The sequence below is a fragment of the Globicephala melas genome, chromosome 4, assembly GCF_963455315.2.
Source record: "Globicephala melas chromosome 4, mGloMel1.2, whole genome shotgun sequence".
Classification (NCBI taxonomy): Eukaryota; Metazoa; Chordata; class Mammalia; order Artiodactyla; family Delphinidae; genus Globicephala; species Globicephala melas.
The window spans coordinates 145,843,125-145,867,072 of NC_083317.1; the positions used below are offsets into that span (position 1 = coordinate 145,843,125).

At 51.2% G+C, this 23,948-nt stretch overlaps 3 protein-coding genes across 3 annotated transcripts; all 3 read right to left on the minus strand.

Moving 5' to 3' along the window:
• Window positions 1–285: 285 nt before the first annotated feature.
• On the minus strand, window positions 286–5,447 carry LOC138842647 (double homeobox protein 4-like protein 2). Its single transcript, XM_070045382.1, has 5 exons — window positions 5,405–5,447; window positions 3,518–3,672; window positions 1,972–2,092; window positions 1,410–1,564; window positions 286–885 (listed from the first exon to the last, which is right to left on the minus strand). The coding sequence occupies exons 1-5, from the start codon at window positions 5,445–5,447 to the stop codon at window positions 286–288; spliced, it is 1,074 nt and encodes a 357-aa protein (XP_069901483.1).
• Window positions 5,448–8,175: 2,728 nt separating this feature from the next.
• LOC138842648 (double homeobox protein 4-like protein 2) lies at window positions 8,176–13,419 on the minus strand. The gene is made up of 5 exons (XM_070045383.1): window positions 13,377–13,419; window positions 11,500–11,654; window positions 9,954–10,074; window positions 9,392–9,546; window positions 8,176–8,865 (listed from the first exon to the last, which is right to left on the minus strand). The coding sequence occupies exons 1-5, from the start codon at window positions 13,417–13,419 to the stop codon at window positions 8,176–8,178; spliced, it is 1,164 nt and encodes a 387-aa protein (XP_069901484.1).
• A 2,727-nt stretch (window positions 13,420–16,146) lies between these two features.
• LOC138842649 (double homeobox protein 4-like protein 2) lies at window positions 16,147–21,390 on the minus strand. The gene is made up of 5 exons (XM_070045384.1): window positions 21,348–21,390; window positions 19,471–19,625; window positions 17,925–18,045; window positions 17,363–17,517; window positions 16,147–16,836 (listed from the first exon to the last, which is right to left on the minus strand). Exons 1-5 carry the CDS (start codon window positions 21,388–21,390, stop codon window positions 16,147–16,149), a joined length of 1,164 nt encoding a protein of 387 aa, XP_069901485.1.
• Window positions 21,391–23,948: the final 2,558 nt, after the last annotated feature.

Genomic DNA, 23,948 nt, shown 5'->3' on the forward strand with positions numbered 1-23,948 from the left:
CCTTGAGGCTTCAGAGAGGGTGTCCCTCTTGGTGCGCAAGCTTTGTGACAGTCCGTGCAGAGCATGGCATCCCTCCTGGGCACAACGAAGTTGCTGACGACAGTCAACTTGCCTTGTTCTTCCTGCCAGACAATATCATGAGCATTGCCTGTTCCTTCTTTCTCTCCCCCATAGCTCTGCGTCCCAGGAAAGAGAGCTTGAAAGTGGTTCGGGGGAAGGCCTTCCTTCCTCCCCCTAAACCTGGGGCACTGGGGAGACTGACAGCATGTCGAACAGGGCCTTGAATTATTCCGCGCTGAGGGGGGCTTCCAGGGTTGCCGCAAGAACCTTTTCCTCTGTGGCTGTATTCAGAAAAGGACCTGCCTTGTCCAGAATGGCCACGTCTGACAAGAGTTCATCCAGGAGGCTTGAGGAGCCTGTAAGGGCTGAGCGCTGGGGCTGTTGCTCCAGCTGGGGAGATGTCTCTTCACCTGAGCTTGCCTGCTGCTGCCAGAAGTGTGTCTCTGCTGGTCCAGGTGGCCAGATGGCCCCCTGGGCAGGCTGCCCACTGGTGATGAGAGCATGTGACCGTTCGCCCCACGGAACTGTGGCCAGAAGAGGCTGTGGGTTCTGGCATCTCTGAAGGGCTGCCAGGCTGGGCGGCAGCATGATGAACATCAATGGCTGGCCCACACAGCACCCATAGGAAGCCTCTGGCCCAAGAAAGGAGGGGGAGAAAACAGCAGTGGCCGCAGCAAGGGATTGCATGCTATCAGGTGCATGAGAGGGAGGATAACGATGAGAGCTTCTATGGACAGTGGGCAGGGTGCTTTGGTCCGACAGGGCAGTCACAGGCCCACTAGCGCTCTGCTTTGAGTGCCGAGCTCTTCGGTTCTGGAACCATATCTAGGGAACCATATGGGGCGACAGGAGCATTAGCAGCGTGACAGTCCAGATCGACTTGCCGCTGCCTCATTCCCGGCCCACCCCAGCCGGCCCCAACATGCCCTGCCCTGCCCTGACATGCCCTCCAATCTGTCAGACCCATGGCAAGTACTGTTGGGCCTCACCTAAGGACCATTTTTCCTATAGAGCTTTCACCTTGGCTCTTGAAAATGCGGGAGGACGTCAGGGCAACACAGGACTCACACCACTCTCTGCACCCCTCCCCACCCCTGTCTTTGAGGAGAGCTGGCATTGACCAGCTACAAACTCAGGACCCTCCTGTGTGCCCAGGACTTCCATTGCCCTGTCCCCTTATGGAAATGGATGCCTTCAGATCAGCTCCTGTATGTATTCGTAAGACGAAGGGAACGTCCTCACAATCCCCCATCTCCAAACCTACATATATCCAGCAACAACCCGTCGCAAGGGTTAACCCTCCTTTCTCATGGGAGAAGCCAAGTTCCACCCACTGGTGGAGAACTTACCTGGATTCGAGGTTCGGGAATTCCTGTCTGGTGAGCCAATTCTTCCCTGGCAGCAATAGATGGAAATCGATCCCTCTCAAAGGCTTGCATAAGGACCCTTGTTTGAGAAGGAGAGATGAAAGTCCTCTTTCGCCTGGCCTCTCTTCCCATGCTTCCTAAAGAAGAACACACAGAGAAGAGAGGACATTCAGGCCAATTTCAGCACATTCACAGCAGATCCAGTGTGTGGTATGTAGGAAGCGGTATGTCATAGATCAAGATCGATACATCGATACACCTTACTCAGTGCTATGTGAAAACGCCCCATGTGATGGAAGAAGGTATTTCTGCACATCCGGTAAGGATCTGGACCCAAAGATTCCAAGCCTTCCTGGGCATGCATCTCCCCACCCTCCAAGAGGGGCATGATGCTCCTGGGTGGAATAGGAATGGGGCAAGATCCCAAGATATCATTGTTTCCTCTCTGAAGCGTTCTTGGCCTCCCATGGTCATCCACGTTCATAGATGATTCTGTCTCAAGGAGATGCTCTTGGGAAATGCCTATGGAATGCCGGGTACTTACCTCGAGGCAAAGCCTCAGGTGGTGGGGGCCGCAGTGGCTGTGACTGCCCTCCTTTGAAGGCATTCTCCGACAGCAATCGGCTCTGCTTTAGGCGTCTTCTTCGTTGGTTTTGAAACCAAACCTGGGTACAAAGAAAGAAAGCCTTGTCTTTCAATGCTTATGCACGTACTTCCAAGATCTATTGCAGGGATGCACCATAGAACAAATGCACAAACGCACCAGCCAGCCGGCCGGCCAGCCAGTCGGCGAGCAACAAGCCGACTGATGGAGACCCAGTATGGCCCGTCTGCCCCCAGTGGAAATATTTACGATTCAAAGGGACTGAAGTCTCACTAGCATGTAGAATGTAGACTCCGGCTTTTACCTCTGAGGAAGTGCACCAGATTCCAGAATACACAATCTGTGTCCGTGAAAATAATCCTTCCTCTTCGAGTCACCTTACTGGTGTCCAGAGTAATGACTTGTGACACAGGAGGAGACAATGCTTGCTTTCCCACAGTCAGAATGGGATGGATAGCTAACTCTCTCTGTCTCTCTCCCCCGCCCCAGCCGTTCTCATCAAAACTACCATTTTCTCTGTGGGTCTTTTGGTCTCTGTCTACGATTCTCCACATCTACCTGTTGACGTCTGTCTCTGTTGAGACCCCCCTGGCTGCCCAAGTGACTGCCTGCCTGCCTTCCCCTCGCTCTGTCTCTGTCCCAGGCTCTCAGGCTCAATCTCCTTTCCCTCATTTGGTCTCTTTGCCTCCCGTTTCCCGTAGTCCATGCCCGATTCATGTCTCCCTGCCTCTCTTATGTCCCCACAGGCAGTACTGTCTCATAACATGCAATCGTATCCATTAGCAAGTGCCCCCATGAAAACCACTCTTCTCATGCTGCCTGGGAACTACTCATTGATGGTTACTACTCAGGGACTACATGCCTCCATCACTTTTAGGTCAGGAGGCTCTTATGTACCCGCTCCCCTTCTTCAGAATATGTGTCCTTGTCTTCAACAGTGAAACATTGTGCATGCTACCTCATTCCCCGAGGCCGAACAGCAGTGTGGACCTGTGCTTGTGTGCGTGTGTGTGTGCATGTCTTTAGACATTTCTGATGGTGGTGTGTGGAAAATTGGACACCCTGAGAAAAAGTGTTCGTAGGGAAAGTCAATCAGTCTTTGGCGACGCTCTGTAAGGTCGCAGGCACGGTGTTCCTAACTTTGGTGACTCCTCTCCAACGTGCCCAGAGAGGGAAGTCTTCAGCACAGCTAGTTCCTCAGAGGCCAGCCATCAAGGTAACATCTCCTTGACACCACCAGGCCTTCCTGCTTCCTTGGCCCCTCGCCCTTTATACTTGACCACACACTTGAATGGACCTCTCGCCACACAGCTCAGTCTGGCCACGTTTTCCAAAGGGAGCCACCTTCTTGCCAAGATTCGAGTTCCTGCTGTCTGGAGCACCCCGAAGAAGAAAGCCCTAGAGTAAGGAGTGCAACTGGAGTGGGGCAACTTGCATCTGGACATGGACCCCGAGAGGGAAAATGGATCGAGAGACTCGGTTGTACCTGAATTCTGCTTTCTGGAATGTCCAGTTCTCGTGCCAGCCATTCTCTGGTCGTTATCCCGGGATAGGGGTTCTGTTGAAAGAGTGCTTGCAGGGTGTCCTTCTGACTCAGACTCAGAACAAGCCTCCTCCTTCGCGATGGTCTTGAGAGTCGGCCTGTGGGAGAGAAGAGGGGGAATGTGTCAGGGGAGAATCCATGGAGGTGCAAATGAATGGTGCCGGCCCAGTGCTGGTCCCTGTGCCATGAGAAAAAGCTCTAAGCCAGGGGAAGACTCTGCATTTGGATAAACCGTGGGTACACCCCGAAAGCCACGCTGAGTGGGAATCTGGGGGCTCAAGCTAAGCTGAGGGTCAAGGCTATGGGGATCACCTCACCATTCGCCAATGATCCACAGGACGCAATGCAAAGAGAAGGGGAAAGCCCTAGGAAAACAGGCTACCGTGACCAAAACGGGTGGAAGGATTTTCCACCTGTGAAGGCCTTGGAAAATCTTGATGGCTTCTACCAGATTTACCTCTAACTCTATGCTAACCATAGGAACCTGGCTTCTGAACTATCATTTGCACAGCATATCTGCACTTTCACTATTGGAAAGGAAAGTAGACGAAAGCCCAATGAAGCCAGACAAACACACAAGCCAACCCCCAACACAGAACACACTAGAGGATTGTTTAGAAAACCTATTTTTTTGAGCATGACCAACGTGCTGCCCTGTCTGATGGCGCCAACCCACCCACACACCCACAACAGCCCAGTACTCCTCAGAAGATGAGTTTCCCTTTTAGTCACCGAGGTCATGGTGACTCTCCCCGTGTGCGTGCTATTCTTTCAGTTGGGCAGTCTGAAGGGCTACCCCCCACCCCTTTCCTATTTGAGGTTGCCTATTTCTTGTAGCAAGGGAATGGATGGATGTTTGTTTCCTGCATTCTAAGGTGGGAGACAGGTGTGATGGCCAGGGAGGGTGTGGTTTCAGGCATGTCCGGCACACCCTTGAGATCTTGAGTTTCCTGAAATCTCTCCAACTCTAGGTCAATGCCAACCCTTCCGCAAGGGCTACCTGCCCTAGCAGCTGGCAGCTGGTGACGTAGGGTCGTCTCCAGGTCTCCCTCTGGAAGGATTCAAGACAAGGCAAGGGTTTCGGATCCCCAACGGGGACTCCCTTTAAAAGCGGCCTTCCTTCCTGCCAGCTCCAAGGAACATATTCGGAAAGCACTCAAGGAACGGACTTGTCACACTGAAGATTTTGGCTTTCCAGAGACTCCTGCAGTGCCTACCTTGGAGTCTAATGAAAGACAGTTCGAGTGCTCCTGGAATCTCTGTTTCCCAGGTTCTAGCTTTCAGTTGTGCTCAAAGAAAATCTCTCTTTGTCTCGTAATCTTAACACATACTGGATGTGGATTATTTCCATGGACACCGTGGAAGTTAACCAGTTCAAATGGAACACACAACATAACAGAGCAAATCCGCAACAACAGCAAGAATAGAACATGTGAAACAAATTCAAAATCCCAAACACTGTCAACTGGAAAAGAGTGTCAGTTTAGTTGGGAACGTTATCAAATACTCGTGTTCCGTTCACTGCAAACACAGGCTGGGATTTTTAGTAGAGAAGCCATTGTCAGGCAACAGGGCTACCAACTTCCATGTGGATTTCTAGAAGGAAAACAAATGAAGCAGCAAACCAGAAATATGTACGTGAAATGCCCAAACCAAGGTGCATCCTTTTGCCCAAGTGATTGCAGAAACATGTCCCAGCATATCAGTGCATGCCATTTGGTGGTCATTGGGAAACTTCAATCTTCGTGGTGATCAACCCTTGGGTCGGGGAGGTGCATGAGTGTATTTGGATGATCCAAGCGCAGAGCCCAGATGCTGAGGGCAACGTACCTCTGGAGGTGCTGTATGTGCCGGATGAGCTGGACGAATCCATGGTGGGAGACCCACAGGGATGGCACGGAACCTGCTGGCCAACTGTTCAGTTCTCAGAAGCTCAGGGTTTATAATGGATGAGGATGCCAAGCCCCTATGTATGTAAATAGCCACAGATGGTGCAGAACCCTTCCTTGCCAATTGAGAACCTGGAAGGAATCCCGACAGGCAAGTGGGCGTTGGAATGGAAGGCCTGCTCGGAGGCTCCCAGGTCCCTTTGAAGCTGCCGCCCTCGTCATCCTTTTCCAGAATGCTTGGGGTCAAGTGCTCTCTCCTTTTCACACCTTTCAACATTCCACACATACTTTCTGTCTCCGTGGAATTCCCCACCTCTGAGTCATTCACGCTTAAGTGTGTCACTGTACTTTCCCAAATGGAGAGAGAACCTAGAGCCTAGTTTGCATCGAGTACGTTTCCCACTTCCCTCATCACCACCAGGACATCATTGCCTCACTCTCCTAAAGCATTTCCTTGACTGGGGTTTGAGTTCCCGATAATTCACATACTAAGCTTGAGTGCTTATCTAGTGTCTACCCATGGTCCTCAGCTGTTTGGGACTTTTTCAGAGGTACTCTGAAACCCATCCCGTTGCTCACATGTCATGGAGAGACCAGAGAAAGGGGCATGCCACACGTGTATGTTTCACAAGGAAAGGAACTTATTTTCAGTGCTTATCCTTGGCGTACAAAAGAGAGAGTCGGTTTCACATTCAGTGGTCAACTGACAACTGTACCAAGAAGAAGAAGGAGAAGAGGAAGGGGAAGGGGAAGGGGAAGGGGAAGGGGAAGGAGAGGGATATGTAGCACGTTACATGATGGATGATGACACAGCTGAGTTTGAAAGGAAAGCTTGGATTCCAAGTACAGCCATCCCAACATTATCGGTGCATTTGGGCTGCAGAGAATAGAAAAATTTAAAACAAACCAACAAAAGAAACCCCACCAAAAAATACAGAACCACGCCAAATGTGTTCTTTTGCCACCATGCTTCTTTGGCCACCACGTGGATTAACATGAGGATAGTGAGCTTATTCAGAAACAGTTGGCAATCAGAGTAATTACACTAGCAATTCATGAAAACGTGGCTGGTGTGTGTGTGTGTGTGTGTGTGTGTGTGTGTGTGTGCGCACACGCGTAGGGGTGTTTGTGTGATCTGTGTGTTTGATTTTCTGTACCCACTAAGGTCGGTTGTCAGGTGGTACCCTTGGACGGATGTCACCGGGACCAGTAGGTGTCTGCAAGTCCCAGGGGGCCCAGGAGGATGTCCTGAGGAGGTGTATGTCCTAGTCCCTTGTCCTGCAGTGCCAGAGATCAGAGGGAGGCATGACCATCTTGTTGGATCAGGGGGTGTTTTCCCGAGTAGTTGGAAGTTTTGGCTGAGAAAATTAATCACTGAAACATGGGATTTGCTGGCTTCTCCCAGAAGGCACTGCCTGCCAGACCTGGATCACCTCCCTCCTGGACAATCCAGGTGGGATAAGCTTGCTTGGGGGAGCAGAAGCTGTGATCTGCATGGCAGCCATGGAATCCTGAGAGCCTGCAGGTGTGTTTATGCACAGTGCACCGCTGGCCTCCCTGTGGAGGTACCGCTGCCTGTCCCTGGGCTCTGAGGTTTCTCTGGAGCGGCCAGCATTGGACAACCAAGATGGTAAAGCCACAGTTCCTAGCTCTAGGAAGAGCCTGTGCAAGTCCTTCCACCCACAAGCATCTCAGTGTTTCCCGGAACACTGTGACCCAGTGTTCCCCCCACCCTCTTGAAAGCACCCACAAGCATCTCAGTGTTTCATGGCACACTGTGACCCAGTGTTCCCCCCACCCTCTTGAAAGCACCAACTCTTCCATAAGCTGTCTCTTTCCACATCTCCAATCCTACTTGTCCTGAGGCTACCGTGGCCAGATTCTTTTCCCAGAAGGCCTATGCCACCTGTGTGGCTCTTGAAAATGATGTTCCATTTCTGCCCAGTGAAAAGAAGGAGAGAGAGGGAGAGAGAAAGTGAAAGAGAAAGAGAGAGAGAAAGTGAGGGAGAGAGAGAGAGAGAGAGAGAGAGAGAGAGAGAGATGGAGAGTGATGATTTGTGTGCATAATACATTGGGCACAGTTGTTACTATAAACCCTGGCAATGAAAGTGTTTGCATAGTTCTGTCCTTGTGTGCAAAGGCGATGCCCTCGAGGAACTCTTCCATACCATGCACCCAGAAAGCAAGTGAATGTTGTCACTGAGAGAGTGTTTTCGTGATTCCACTAGGGTGTGTTTGTGGCTACAAGCTACGGGACTAGACAGGGGTATCTGGACCGCCTTCCATGCTGTCCCAGGTCATGGGAGGGATTTCACCTCTCTGAGGAAACGCGGGAGAAATCAAAGCGACAAAAGCACAACCAAGAACTTGAACTGAGTGCCAAGATTTATTGATTGGATCAATGGAATGTCACATACAACGGGGAAATCCAGTTCAGCGTTGGGTCCTCCTCGTTCTCATTGGAAGGTTTGAATTCCTTGAGGCTTCAGAGAGGGTGTCCCTCTTGGTGCGCAAGCTTTGTGACAGTCCGTGTGGAGCATGGCATCCCTCCTGGGCACAACGCAGTTGCTGTCGACAGTCAACTTGCCTTGTTCTCCCTGCCAGACACTATCATGAGCATTGCTTGTTCCTTCTTCTTTCTCTCCCCCATGGCTCTGCCTCCCAGGAAAGGAGGCTTGAAAGGGACTCGGGGGAAGGCCTTCCTTCCTGCCCCTAAACCTGTGACACTGGGGAGCCTGACAGTATGTCAAGCAGGGCCTTGAATTCTTCCTCGCTGAGGGGGGCTTCCAGGGTTGCTGCAAGTTCCTCTTCCTCTGTGTCCACATTCAGAAAAGGGCCTGCCTTGTCCAGAATGTCCACGTCTGACAAGAGTTCATCCAGGAGGCTTGAGGAGCCTGTAAGGGCTGAGCGCTGGGGCTGTTGCTCCAGCTGGGGAGATGTCTCTTCACCTGAGCTTGCCTGCTGCTGCCAGAAGTGTGTCTCTGCTGGTGCAGGTGGCCAGATGGCCCCCTGGGCAGGCTGCCCACTGGCGATGAGAGCATGTGACCGTTCGCCCCACGGAACTGTGGCCAGAAGAGGCTGTGGGTTCTGGCATCTCTGAAGGGCTGCCAGGCTGGGCTGGAGCATGATGAACATCAACGGCTGGCCCACACAGCACCCATAGGAAGCCTCTGGCCCAAGAAAGGAGGGGGAGAAAACAGCAGTGGCCGCAGCAAAGGATTGCATGCTATCAGGTGCATGAGAGGGAGGATAACGATGAGAGCTTCTATGGACAGTGGGCAGGGTGCTTTGGTCCGACAGGGCAGTCACAGCTGATGTGGCATCAGGGCCTTTGGCTAAGGCATTCACAGGCCCACTAGCGCTCTGCTTTGGGTGCCGAGCTCTTCGGTTCTGGAACCATATCTAGGGAACCATATGGGGCGACAGGAGCATTAGCAGCGTGACAATCCAGATCGACTTGCCGCCGCCTCATTCCCGGCCCACCCCAGCCCGCCCCAACCTGCCCTGCCCTGACCTGACATGACCTCCAATCTGTCAGACCCATGGCAAGTACTGTTGGGCCTCACCTAAGGGCCATTTTTCCTATAGAGCTTTCACCTTGGCTCTTGAAAATGCGGGAGGACGTCAGGGCAACACAGGACTCACACCACTCTCCGCACCCCTCCCCACCCCTGTCTTTGAGGAGAGCTGGCATTGACCAGCTACAAACTCAGGCCCCTCCCTGGCTGCCCAGGACTTCCATTGCCCTGTCCTCTTCTGGAAATGGATGCCTTCAGATCAGCCCCCGTAGCGTATTCGTAAGACGAAGGGAACTTCCTCCCAATCCCCCGTCTCCAAGCCTACATATATCCAGCAACAACCCGTCGCAAGGGTTAACACTCCTTTCTCGTGGGAGAAGCCAAGCTCCACCCACTGGTGGAGAACTTACCTGGATTCGAGGTTCGGGAATTCCTGTCTGGTGAGCCAATTCTTCCCTGGCAGCAATAGATGGAAATCGATCCCTCTCAAAGGCTTGCATAAGGACCCTTGTTTGAGAAGGAGAGATGAAAGTCCTCTTTCGCCTGGCCTCTCTTCCCATGCTTCCTAAAGAAGAACACACAGAGAAGAGAGGATATTCAGGCCAATTTCAGCACATTCACAGCAGATCCAGTGTGTGGTATGTAGGAAGCGGTATGTCATAGATCAAGATCGATACATCGATACACCTAACTCAGTGCTATGTGAAAACGCCCCATGTGACGGAAGAAGGCATTTCTGCACGTCCGGGCAGGTTCTGGACCCAAAGATTCCAAGCCTTCCTGGGCATGCATCTCCCCACCCTCCAAGAGGGGCATGATGCTCCTGGGTGGAACAGGAATGGGGCAAGATCCCAAGATATCATTGTTTCCTCTCTGAAGCGTTCTTGGACTCCCATGGTCATCCACGTTCATAGATGATTCTGTCTCAAGGAGATGCTCTTGGGAAATGCCTATGGAATGCCGGGTACTTACCTCGAGTCAAAGCCTCAGGTGGTGGTGGCCGCAGTGGCTGTGACTGCCCTCCTTTGAAGGCATTCTCCGACAGCAATCGGCTCTGCTTTAGGCGTCTTCTTCGTTGGTTTTGAAACCAAACCTGGGTACAAAGAAAGAAAGCCTTGTCTTTCAATGCTTATGCACGTACTTCCAAGGTCTATTGCAGGGATGCACCATAGAACAAATGCACAAACGCACCAGCCAGCCGGCCTGCCAGCCAGTCGGCGAGCAACAAGCCGACTGATGGAGACCCAGTATGGCCCGTCTGCCCCCAGTGGAAATATTTACGATTCAAAGGGACTGAAGTCTCACTAGCATGTAGAATGTAGACTCCGGCTTTTACCTCTGAAGAAGTGCACCAGATTCCAGAATACACAATCTGTGTCCGTGAAAATAATCCTTCCTCTTCGAGTCACCTTACTGGTGTCCAGAGTAATGACTTGTGACACAGGAGGAGACAATGCTTGCTTTCCCACAGTCAGAATGGGATGGATAGCTAACTCTCTCTGTCTCTCTCCCCCGCCCCAGCCGTTCTCATCAAAACTACCATTTTCTCTGTGGGTCTTTTGGTCTCTGTCTACGATTCTCCACATCTACCTGTTGACGTCTGTCTCTGTTGAGACCCCCCCGGCTGCCCAAGTGACTGCCTGCCTGCCTTCCCCTCACTCTGTCTCTGTCCCAGGCTCTCAGGCTCAATCTCCTTTCCCTCATTTGGTCTCTTTGCCTCCCGTTTCCCGTAGTCCATGCCCGATTCATGTCTCCCTGCCTCTCTTATGTCTCCACAGGCAGTACTGTCTCATAACATGCAATCGTATCCATTAGCAAGTGCCCCCATGAAAACCACTCTTCTCATGCTGCCTGGGAACTACTCATTGACAGTTACTACTCAGGGACTACATGCCTCCATCACTTTTAGGTCAGGAGGCTCTTATGTACCCGCTCCCCTTCTTCAGAATATGTGTCCTTGTCTTCAACAGTAAAACATTGTGCATGCTACCTCATTCCCCGAGGCCGAACAGCAGTGTGGACCTGTGCTTGTGTGCGTGTGTGTGTGCATGTCTTTAGACATTTCTGATGGTGGTGTGTGGAAAATTGGACACCCTGAGAAAAAGTGTTCGTAGGGAAAGTCAATCAGTCTTTGGCGACGCTCTGTAAGGTCGCAGGCACGGTGTTCCTAACTTTGGTGACTCCTCTCCAACGTGCCCAGAGAGGGAAGTCTTCAGCACAGCTAGTTCCTCGGAGGCCAGCCATCAAGGTAACATCTCCTTGACACCACCAGGCCTTCCTGTTTCCTTGGCCCCTCGCCCTTTATACTTGACCACACATTTGAATGGACCTCTCGCCACACAGCTCAGTCTGGCCACGTTTTCCAAAGGGAGCCACCTTCTTGCCAAGATTCGAGTTCCTGCTGTCTGGAGCACCCCGAAGAGGAAAGCCCTAGAGTAAGGAGTGCAACTGGAGTGGGGCAACTTGCGTCTGGACATGGACCCCGAGAGGGAAAATGGATCGAGAGACTCGGTTGTACCTGAATTCTGCTTTCTGGAATGTCCAGTTCTCGTGCCAGCCATTCTCTGGTCGTTATCCCGGGATAGGGGTTCTGTTGAAAGAGTGCTTGCAGGGTGTCCTTCTGACTCAGACTCAGAACAAGCCTCCTCCTTCGCGAGGGTCTTGAGTGTCGGCCTGTGGGAGAGAAGAGGGGGAATGTGTCAGGGGAGAATCCATGGAGGTGCAAATGAATGGTGCTTGTTCCTGTGCCATGAGAAAAAGCTCTAAGCCAGGGGAAGACTCTGCATTTGGATAAACCGTGGGTACACCCCGAAAGCCACGCTGAGTGGGACCCTGGGGGCTCAAGCTAAGCTGAGGGTCAAGGCTATGGGGATCACCTCACCATTCGCCAATGATCCACAGGACGCAATGCAAAGAGAAGGGGAAAGCCCTAGGAAAACAGGCTACCGTGACCAAAACGGGTGGAAGGATTTTCCACGTGTGGAGGCCTTGGAACATCTTGATGGCTTCTACCAGATTTACCTCTAACTCTACGCTAACCATAGGAACCTGGCTTCTGAACTATCATTCGCACAGCATATCTGCACTTTCACTATTGGAAAGGAAAGTAGACGAAAGCCCAATGAAGCCAGACAAACACACAAGCCAACCCCCAACACAGAACACACTAGAGGATTGTTTAGAAAACGTATTTTTTTGAGCCATGACCAACGTGCTGCCCTGTCTGATAGCGCCAACCCACCCACACACCCACAACAGCCCAGTACTCCTCAGAAGATGAGTTTCCCTTTTAGTCACCGAGGTCATGGTGACTCTCCCCGTGTGCGTGCTATTCTTTCAGTTGGGCAGTCTGAAGGGCTACCCCCCACCCCTTTCCTATTTGAGGTTGCCTATTTCTTGTAGCAAGGGAATGGATGGATGTTTGTTTCCTGCATTCTAAGGTGGGAGCCGGGTGTGATGGCCAGGGAGGGTGTGGTTTCAGGCACGTCCTGCACACCCTTGAGATCTTGAGTTTCCTGAAATCTCTCCAACTCTAGGTCAATGCCAACCCTTCTGCAAGGGCTACCTGCCCTAGCAGCTGGCAGCTGGTGACGTAGGGTCATCACCAGGTCTCCCTCTGGAAGGATTCAAGACAAGGCAAGGGTTTCGGATCCCCAACGGGGACTCCCTTTAAAAGCGCCCTTCCTTCCTGCCAGCTCCAAGGAACATATTTGGAAAGCACTCAAGGAACGGACTTGTCACACTGCAGATTTTGGCTTTCCAGAGACTCCTGCAGTGCCTACCTTGGAGTCTAATGAAAGACAGTTCGAGTGCTCCTGGAATCTCTGTTACCCAGGTTCTAGCTTTCAGTTGTGCTCAAAGAAAATCTCTCTTTGTCTCGTAATCTTAACACATACTGGATGTGGATTATTTCCATGGACACCGTGGAAGTTAACCAGTTCAAATGGAACACACAACATAACAGAGCAAATCCGCAACAGCAGCAAGAATAGAACATGTGAAACAAATTCAAACTCCCAAACACTGTCAACTGGAAAAGAGTGTCAGTTTAGTTGGGAACATTATCAAATACTCGTGTTCCGTTCACTGCAAACACAGGCTGGGATTTTTAGTAGAAAAGCCATTGTCAGGCAACAGGGCTACCAACTTCCATGTGGATTTCTAGAAGGAAAACAAATGAAGCAGCAAACCAGAAATATGTACGTGAAATGCCCAAACCAAGGTGTATCCTTTTGCCCAAGTGATTCCAGAAACATGTCCCAGCATATCAGTGCATGCCATTTGGTGGTCATTGGGAAACTTCAATCTTCGTGGTGATCAACCCTTGGGTCGGGGAGGTGCATGAGTGTATTTGGATGATCCAAGCGCAGAGCCCAGATGCTGAGGGCAACGTACCTCTGGAGGTGCTGTATGTGCCGGATGAGCTGGACGAATCCATGGTGGGAGACCCACAGGGATGGCACGGAAACTGCTGGCCAACTGTTCAGTTCTCAGAAGCTCAGGGTTTATAATGGATGAGGATGCCACGCCCCTATGTATGTAAATAGCCACAGATGGTGCAGAACCCTTCCTTGCCAATTGAGAACCTGGAAGGAATCCCGAGAGGCAAGTGGGCGTTGGAATGGAAGGCCTGCTCGGAGGCTCCCAGGTCCCTTTGAAGCTGCCGCCCTCGTCATCCTTTTCCAGAAGGCTTGGGGTCAAGTGCTCTCTCCTTTTCACACCTTTCAACATTCCACACATACTTTCTGTCTCCGTGGAATTCCCCACCTCTGAGTCATTCACGCTTAAGTGTGTCACTGTACTTTCCCAAATGGAGAGAGAACCTACAGCCTAGTTTGCATCGAGTACGTTTCCCACTTCCCTCATCACCACCAGGACATCATTGCCTCACTCTCCTAAAGCATTTCCTTGACTGGGGTTTGAGTTCCCGATAATTCACATACTAAGCTTGAGTGCTTATCTAGTGTCTACCCATGGTCCTCAGCTGTTTGGGACTTTTTCAGAGGTACTCTGAAACCCATCCCGTTGCTCACATGTCATGGAGAGACCAGAGAAAGGGGCATGCCACACGTGTATGTTTCACAAGGAAAGGAACTTATTTTCAGTGCTTATCCTTGGCGTACAAAAGAGAGAGTCGGTTTCACATTCAGTGGTCAACTGACAACTGTACCAAGAAGAAGAAGGAGAAGAGGAAGGGGAAGGGGAAGGGGAAGGGGAAGGGGAAGGAGAGGGATATGTAGCACGTTACATGATGGATGATGACACAGCTGAGTTTGAAAGGAAAGCTTGGATTCCAAGTACAGCCATCCCAACATTATCGGTGCATTTGGGCTGCAGAGAATAGAAAAATTTAAAACAAACCAACAAAAGAAACCCCACCAAAAATACAGAACCATGCCAAATGTGTTCTTTTGCCACCATGCTTCTTTGGCCACCACGTGGATTAACATGAGGATAGTGAGCTTATTCAGAAACAGTTGGCAATCAGAGTAATTACACTAGCAATTCATGAAAACGTGGCTGGTGTGTGTGTGTGTGTGTGTGTGTCTGTGTGTGTGTGTGTGCGCACACGCGTAGGGGTGTTTGTGTGATCTGTGTGTTTGATTTTCTGTACCCACTAAGGTCGGTTGTCAGGTGGTACCCTTGGACGGATGTCACCGGGACCAGTAGGTGTCTGCAAGTCCCAGGGGGCCCAGGAGGATGTCCTGAGGAGGTGTATGTCCTAGTCCCTTGTCCTGCAGTGCCAGAGATCAGAGGGAGGCATGACCATCTTGTTGGATCAGGGGGTGTTTTCCCGAGTAGTTGGAAGTTTTGGCTGAGAAAATTAATCACTGAAACATGGGATTTGCTGGCTTCTCCCAGAAGGCACTGCCTGCCAGACCTGGATCACCTCCCTCCTGGACAATCCAGGTGGGATAAGCTTGCTTGGGGGAGCAGAAGCTGTGATCTGCATGGCAGCCATGGAATCCTGAGAGCCTGCAGGTGTGTTTATGCACAGTGCACCGCTGGCCTCCCTGTGGAGGTACCGCTGCCTGTCCCTGGGCTCTGAGGTTTCTCTGGAGCGGCCAGCATTGGACAACCAAGATGGTAAAGCCACAGTTCCTAGCTCTAGGAAGAGCCTGTGCAAGTCCTTCCACCCACAAGCATCTCAGTGTTTCCCGGAACACTGTGACCCAGTGTTCCCCCCACCCTCTTGAAAGCACCCACAAGCATCTCAGTGTTTCATGGCACACTGTGACCCAGTGTTCCCCCCACCCTCTTGAAAGCACCAACTCTTCCATAAGCTGTCTCTTTCCACATCTCCAATCCTACTTGTCCTGAGGCTACCGTGGCCAGATTCTTTTCCCAGAAGGCCTATGCCACCTGTGTGGCTCTTGAAAATGATGTTCCATTTCTGCCCAGTGAAAAGAAGGAGAGAGAGGGAGAGAGAAAGTGAAAGAGAAAGAGAGAGAGAAAGTGAGGGAGAGAGAGAGAGAGAGAGAGAGAGAGAGAGATGGAGAGTGATGATTTGTGTGCATAATACATTGGGCACAGTTGTTACTATAAACCCTGGCAATGAAAGTGTTTGCATAGTTCTGTCCTTGTGTGCAAAGGCGATGCCCTCGAGGAACTCTTCCATACCATGCACCCAGAAAGCAAGTGAATGTTGTCACTGAGAGAGTGTTTTCGTGATTCCACTAGGGTGTGTTTGTGGCTACAAGCTACGGGACTAGACAGGGGTATCTGGACCGCCTTCCATGCTGTCCCAGGTCATGGGAGGGATTTCACCTCTCTGAGGAAACGCGGGAGAAATCAAAGCGACAAAAGCACAACCAAGAACTTGAACTGAGTGCCAAGATTTATTGATTGGATCAATGGAATGTCACATACAACGGGGAAATCCAGTTCAGCGTTGGGTCCTCCTCGTTCTCATTGGAAGGTTTGAATTCCTTGAGGCTTCAGAGAGGGTGTCCCTCTTGGTGCGCAAGCTTTGTGACAGTCCGTGTGGAGCATGGCATCCCTCCTGGGCACAACGCAGTTGCTGTCGACAGTCAACTTGCCTTGTTCTCCCTGCCAGACACTATCATGAGCATTGCTTGTTCCTTCTTCTTTCTCTCCCCCATGGCTCTGCCTCCCAGGAAAGGAGGCTTGAAAGGGACTCGGGGGAAGGCCTTCCTTCCTGCCCCTAAACCTGTGACACTGGGGAGCCTGACAGTATGTCAAGCAGGGCCTTGAATTCTTCCTCGCTGAGGGGGGCTTCCAGGGTTGCTGCAAGTTCCTCTTCCTCTGTGTCCACATTCAGAAAAGGGCCTGCCTTGTCCAGAATGTCCACGTCTGACAAGAGTTCATCCAGGAGGCTTGAGGAGCCTGTAAGGGCTGAGCGCTGGGGCTGTTGCTCCAGCTGGGGAGATGTCTCTTCACCTGAGCTTGCCTGCTGCTGCCAGAAGTGTGTCTCTGCTGGTGCAGGTGGCCAGATGGCCCCCTGGGCAGGCTGCCCACTGGCGATGAGAGCATGTGACCGTTCGCCCCACAGAACTGTGGCCAGAAGAGGCTGTGGGTTCTGGCATCTCTGAAGGGCTGCCAGGCTGGGCTGGAGCATGATGAACATCAACGGCTGGCCCACACAGCACCCATAGGAAGCCTCTGGCCCAAGAAAGGAGGGGGAGAAAACAGCAGTGGCCGCAGCAAAGGATTGCATGCTATCAGGTGCATGAGAGGGAGGATAACGATGAGAGCTTCTATGGACAGTGGGCAGGGTGCTTTGGTCCGACAGGGCAGTCACAGCTGATGTGGCATCAGGGCCTTTGGCTAAGGCATTCACAGGCCCACTAGCGCTCTGCTTTGGGTGCCGAGCTCTTCGGTTCTGGAACCATATCTAGGGAACCATATGGGGCGACAGGAGCATTAGCAGCGTGACAATCCAGATCGACTTGCCGCCGCCTCATTCCCGGCCCACCCCAGCCCGCCCCAACCTGCCCTGCCCTGACCTGACATGACCTCCAATCTGTCAGACCCATGGCAAGTACTGTTGGGCCTCACCTAAGGGCCATTTTTCCTATAGAGCTTTCACCTTGGCTCTTGAAAATGCGGGAGGACGTCAGGGCAACACAGGACTCACACCACTCTCCGCACCCCTCCCCACCCCTGTCTTTGAGGAGAGCTGGCATTGACCAGCTACAAACTCAGGCCCCTCCCTGGCTGCCCAGGACTTCCATTGCCCTGTCCTCTTCTGGAAATGGATGCCTTCAGATCAGCCCCCGTAGCGTATTCGTAAGACGAAGGGAACTTCCTCCCAATCCCCCGTCTCCAAGCCTACATATATCCAGCAACAACCCGTCGCAAGGGTTAACACTCCTTTCTCGTGGGAGAAGCCAAGCTCCACCCACTGGTGGAGAACTTACCTGGATTCGAGGTTCGGGAATTCCTGTCTGGTGAGCCAATTCTTCCCTGGCAGCAATAGATGGAAATCGATCCCTCTCAAAGGCTTGCATAAGGACCCTTGTTTGAGAAGGAGAGATGAAAGTCCTCTTTCGCCTGGCCTCTCTTCCCATGCTTCCTAAAGAAGAACACACAGAGAAGAGAGGATATTCAGGCCAATTTCAGCACATTCACAGCAGATCCAGTGTGTGGTATGTAGGAAGCGGTATGTCATAGATCAAGATCGATACATCGATACACCTAACTCAGTGCTATGTGAAAACGCCCCATGTGACGGAAGAAGGCATTTCTGCACGTCCGGGCAGGTTCTGGACCCAAAGATTCCAAGCCTTCCTGGGCATGCATCTCCCCACCCTCCAAGAGGGGCATGATGCTCCTGGGTGGAACAGGAATGGGGCAAGATCCCAAGATATCATTGTTTCCTCTCTGAAGCGTTCTTGGACTCCCATGGTCATCCACGTTCATAGATGATTCTGTCTCAAGGAGATGCTCTTGGGAAATGCCTATGGAATGCCGGGTACTTACCTCGAGTCAAAGCCTCAGGTGGTGGTGGCCGCAGTGGCTGTGACTGCCCTCCTTTGAAGGCATTCTCCGACAGCAATCGGCTCTGCTTTAGGCGTCTTATTCGTTGGTTTTGAAACCAAACCTGGGTACAAAGAAAGAAAGCCTTGTCTTTCAATGCTTATGCACGTACTTCCAAGGTCTATTGCAGGGATGCACCATAGAACAAATGCACAAACGCACCAGCCAGCCGGCCTGCCAGCCAGTCGGCGAGCAACAAGCCGACTGATGGAGACCCAGTATGGCCCGTCTGCCCCCAGTGGAAATATTTACGATTCAAAGGGACTGAAGTCTCACTAGCATGTAGAATGTAGACTCCGGCTTTTACCTCTGAAGAAGTGCACCAGATTCCAGAATACACAATCTGTGTCCGTGAAAATAATCCTTCCTCTTCGAGTCACCTTACTGGTGTCCAGAGTAATGACTTGTGACACAGGAGGAGACAATGCTTGCTTTCCCACAGTCAGAATGGGATGGATAGCTAACTCTCTCTGTCTCTCTCCCCCGCCCCAGCCGTTCTCATCAAAACTACCATTTTCTCTGTGGGTCTTTTGGTCTCTGTCTACGATTCTCCACATCTACCTGTTGACGTCTGTCTCTGTTGAGACCCCCCCGGCTGCCCAAGTGACTGCCTGCCTGCCTTCCCCTCGCTCTGTCTCTGTCCCAGGCTCTCAGGCTCAATCTCCTTTCCCTCATTTGGTCTCTTTGCCTCCCGTTTCCCGTAGTCCATGCCCGATTCATGTCTCCCTGCCTCTCTTATGTCTCCACAGGCAGTACTGTCTCATAACATGCAATCGTATCCATTAGCAAGTGCCCCCATGAAAACCACTCTTCTCATGCTGCCTGGGAACTACTCATTGACAGTTACTACTCAGGGACTACATGCCTCCATCACTTTTAGGTCAGGAGGCTCTTATGTACCCGCTCCCCTTCTTCAGAATATGTGTCCTTGTCTTCAACAGTAAAACATTGTGCATGCTACCTCATTCCCCGAGGCCGAACAGCAGTGTGGACCTGTGCTTGTGTGCGTGTGTGTGTGCATGTCTTTAGACATTTCTGATGGTGGTGTGTGGAAAATTGGACACCCTGAGAAAAAGTGTTCGTAGGGAAAGTCAATCAGTCTTTGGCGACGCTCTGTAAGGTCGCAGGCACGGTGTTCCTAACTTTGGTGACTCCTCTCCAACGTGCCCAGAGAGGGAAGTCTTCAGCACAGCTAGTTCCTCGGAGGCCAGCCATCAAGGTAACATCTCCTTGACACCACCAGGCCTTCCTGTTTCCTTGGCCCCTCGCCCTTTATACTTGACCACACATTTGAATGGACCTCTCGCCACACAGCTCAGTCTGGCCACGTTTTCCAAAGGGAGCCACCTTCTTGCCAAGATTCGAGTTCCTGCTGTCTGGAGCACCCCGAAGAGGAAAGCCCTAGAGTAAGGAGTGCAACTGGAGTGGGGCAACTTGCGTCTGGACATGGACCCCGAGAGGGAAAATGGATCGAGAGACTCGGTTGTACCTGAATTCTGCTTTCTGGAATGTCCAGTTCTCGTGCCAGCCATTCTCTGGTCGTTATCCCGGGATAGGGGTTCTGTTGAAAGAGTGCTTGCAGGGTGTCCTTCTGACTCAGACTCAGAACAAGCCTCCTCCTTCGCGATGGTCTTGAGTGTCGGCCTGTGGGAGAGAAGAGGGGGAATGTGTCAGGGGAGAATCCATGGAGGTGCAAATGAATGGTGCTTGTTCCTGTGCCATGAGAAAAAGCTCTAAGCCAGGGGAAGACTCTGCATTTGGATAAACCGTGGGTACACCCCGAAAGCCACGCTGAGTGGGACCCTGGGGGCTCAAGCTAAGCTGAGGGTCAAGGCTATGGGGATCACCTCACCATTCGCCAATGATCCACAGGACGCAATGCAAAGAGAAGGGGAAAGCCCTAGGAAAACAGGCTACCGTGACCAAAACGGGTGGAAGGATTTTCCACGTGTGGAGGCCTTGGAACATCTTGATGGCTTCTACCAGATTTACCTCTAACTCTACGCTAACCATAGGAACCTGGCTTCTGAACTATCATTCGCACAGCATATCTGCACTTTCACTATTGGAAAGGAAAGTAGACGAAAGCCCAATGAAGCCAGACAAACACACAAGCCAACCCCCAACACAGAACACACTAGAGGATTGTTTAGAAAACGTATTTTTTTGAGCCATGACCAACGTGCTGCCCTGTCTGATAGCGCCAACCCACCCACACACCCACAACAGCCCAGTACTCCTCAGAAGATGAGTTTCCCTTTTAGTCACCGAGGTCATGGTGACTCTCCCCGTGTGCGTGCTATTCTTTCAGTTGGGCAGTCTGAAGGGCTACCCCCCACCCCTTTCCTATTTGAGGTTGCCTATTTCTTGTAGCAAGGGAATGGATGGATGTTTGTTTCCTGCATTCTAAGGTGGGAGCCGGGTGTGATGGCCAGGGAGGGTGTGGTTTCAGGCACGTCCTGCACACCCTTGAGATCTTGAGTTTCCTGAAATCTCTCCAACTCTAGGTCAATGCCAACCCTTCTGCAAGGGCTACCTGCCCTAGCAGCTGGCAGCTGGTGACGTAGGGTCATCACCAGGTCTCCCTCTGGAAGGATTCAAGACAAGGCAAGGGTTTCGGATCCCCAACGGGGACTCCCTTTAAAAGCGCCCTTCCTTCCTGCCAGCTCCAAGGAACATATTTGGAAAGCACTCAAGGAACGGACTTGTCACACTGCAGATTTTGGCTTTCCAGAGACTCCTGCAGTGCCTACCTTGGAGTCTAATGAAAGACAGTTCGAGTGCTCCTGGAATCTCTGTTACCCAGGTTCTAGCTTTCAGTTGTGCTCAAAGAAAATCTCTCTTTGTCTCGTAATCTTAACACATACTGGATGTGGATTATTTCCATGGACACCGTGGAAGTTAACCAGTTCAAATGGAACACACAACATAACAGAGCAAATCCGCAACAGCAGCAAGAATAGAACATGTGAAACAAATTCAAACTCCCAAACACTGTCAACTGGAAAAGAGTGTCAGTTTAGTTGGGAACATTATCAAATACTCGTGTTCCGTTCACTGCAAACACAGGCTGGGATTTTTAGTAGAAAAGCCATTGTCAGGCAACAGGGCTACCAACTTCCATGTGGATTTCTAGAAGGAAAACAAATGAAGCAGCAAACCAGAAATATGTACGTGAAATGCCCAAACCAAGGTGTATCCTTTTGCCCAAGTGATTCCAGAAACATGTCCCAGCATATCAGTGCATGCCATTTGGTGGTCATTGGGAAACTTCAATCTTCGTGGTGATCAACCCTTGGGTCGGGGAGGTGCATGAGTGTATTTGGATGATCCAAGCGCAGAGCCCAGATGCTGAGGGCAACGTACCTCTGGAGGTGCTGTATGTGCCGGATGAGCTGGACGAATCCATGGTGGGAGACCCACAGGGATGGCACGGAACCTGCTGGCCAACTGTTCAGTTCTCAGAAGCTCAGGGTTTATAATGGATGAGGATGCCACGCCCCTATGTATGTAAATAGCCACAGATGGTGCAGAACCCTTCCTTGCCAATTGAGAACCTGGAAGGAATCCCGAGAGGCAAGTGGGCGTTGGAATGGAAGGCCTGCTCGGAGGCTCCCAGGTCCCTTTGAAGCTGCCGCCCTCGTCATCCTTTTCCAGAATGCTTGGGGTCAAGTGCTCTCTCCTTTTCACACCTTTCAACATTCCACACATACTTTCTGTCTCCGTGGAATTCCCCACCTCTGAGTCATTCATGCTTAAGTGTGTCACTGTACTTTCCCAAATGTGTCACTGTACTTTCCCAAATACATTCACGCTTAAGTGTGTCACTGTACTTTCCCAAGTGTGTCACTGTACTTTCCCAAAATAGAGCCTAGTTTGCATCGAGTACGTTTCCCACTTCCCTCATCACCACCAGGACATCATTGCCTCACTCTCCTAAAGCATTTCCTTGACTGGGGTTTGAGTTCCCGATAATTCACATACTAAGCTTGAGTGCTTATCTAGTGTCTACCCATGGTCCTCAGCTGTTTGGGACTTTTTCAGAGGTACTCTGAAACCCATCCCGTTGCTCACATGCCATGGAGAGACCAGAGAAAGGGGCATGCCACACGTGTATGTTTCACAAGGAAAGGAACTTATTTTCAGTGCTTATCCTTGGCGTACAAAAGAGAGAGTCGGTTTCACATTCAGTGGTCAACTGACAACTGTACCAAGAAGAAGAAGGAGAAGAGGAAGGGGAAGGGGAAGGGGAAGGGGAAGGGGAAGGAGAGGGATATGTAGCACGTTACATGATGGATGATGACACAGCTGAGTTTGAAAGGAAAGCTTGGATTCCAAGTACAGCCATCCCAACATTATCGGTGCATTTGGGCTGCAGAGAATAGAAAAATTTAAAACAAACCAACAAAAGAAACCCCACCAAAAATACAGAACCATGCCAAATGTGTTCTTTTGCCACCATGCTTCTTTGGCCACCACATGGATTAAAATGAGGATAGTGAGCTTATTCAGAAACAGTTGGCAATCAGAGTAATTACACCAGCAATTCATGAAAACTTGGCTGGTGTGTGTGTGTGTGTGTGTGTGTGTGTGTGTGTGTACGTGCGTAGGGGTGTTTGTGTGATCTGTGTGTTTGATTTTCTGTACCCACTAAGGTCGGTTGTCAGGTGGTACCCTTGGACGGATGTCACCGGGACCAGTAGGTGTCTGCAAGTCCCAGGGGGCCCAGGAGGATGTCCTGAGGAGGTGTATGTCCTAGTCCCTTGTCCTGCAGTGCCAGAGATCAGAGGGAGGCATGACCATCTTGTTGGATCAGGGAGTGTTTTCCCGAGTAGTTGGAAGTTTTGGCTGAGAAAATTAATCACTGAAACATGGGATTTGCTGGCTTCTCCCAGAAGGCACTGCCTGCCAGACCTGGATCACCTCCCTCCTGGACAATCCAGGTGGGATAAACTTGCTTGGGGGAGCAGAAGCTGTGACCTGCATGGCAGCCAGGGAATCCTGAGAGCCTGCAGGTGTGTTTATGCACAGTGCACCGCTGGCCTCCCTGTGGAGGTACCGCTGCCTGTCCCTGGGCTCTGAGGTTTCTCTGGAGCGGCCAGCATTGGACAACCAAGATGGTAAAGCCACAGTTCCTAGCTCTAGGAAGAGCCTGTGCAAGTCCTTCCACCCACAAGCATCTCAGTGTTACCCGGAACACTGTGACCCAGTGTTCCCCCCACCCTCTTGAAAGCACCCACAAGCATCTCAGTGTTTCATGGCACACTGTGACCCAGTGTTCCCCCCACCCTCTTGAAAGCACCAACTCTTCCATAAGCTGTCTCTTTCCACATCTCCAATCCTACTTGTCCTGAGGCTACCGTGGCCAGATTCTTTTCCCAGAAGGCCTATGCCACCTGTGTGGCTCTTGAAAATGATGTTCCATTTCTGCCCAGTGAAAAGAAGGAGAGAGAGGGAGAGAGAAAGTGAAAGAGAAAGAGAGAGAGAAAGTGAGGGAGAGAGAGAGAGAGGGCGAGAGAGATAGAGAGAGAGAGAGAGAGAGAAAGTGAAAGAGAAAGAGAGTGAGAAAGTGAGGGAGAGAGAGAGAGGAAGAGAGAGCGAGAGAATGCTGTATATAGCTCTAGAGATCTGGACAAATGGGAGCCTAAGACAGGGGAGTGACTGGGAGGGAGTTGAGGACTAGATGTATCTGCAGAGATATGCACACAATAGAGCTAGAGACCCGGATGCAGTTGTATCCAGAGACTCAGATACATTGTTGTTTACACATTAGATTATTTTAATACTTCGTGCCACTGACACTCCCATGTTGGACATGGGGCACACAGATTGAGCCAGTGGAGAATCACTCAACACAGAGTGTACGAGGCACATGTGTTAGAAAATAGTTTTGAAAGAAACAGTGGAAGGGATCGTCTGCCATGAGGGTACAATGCCACAGGCATTCGGTTTTTCAGTTCATTTGTT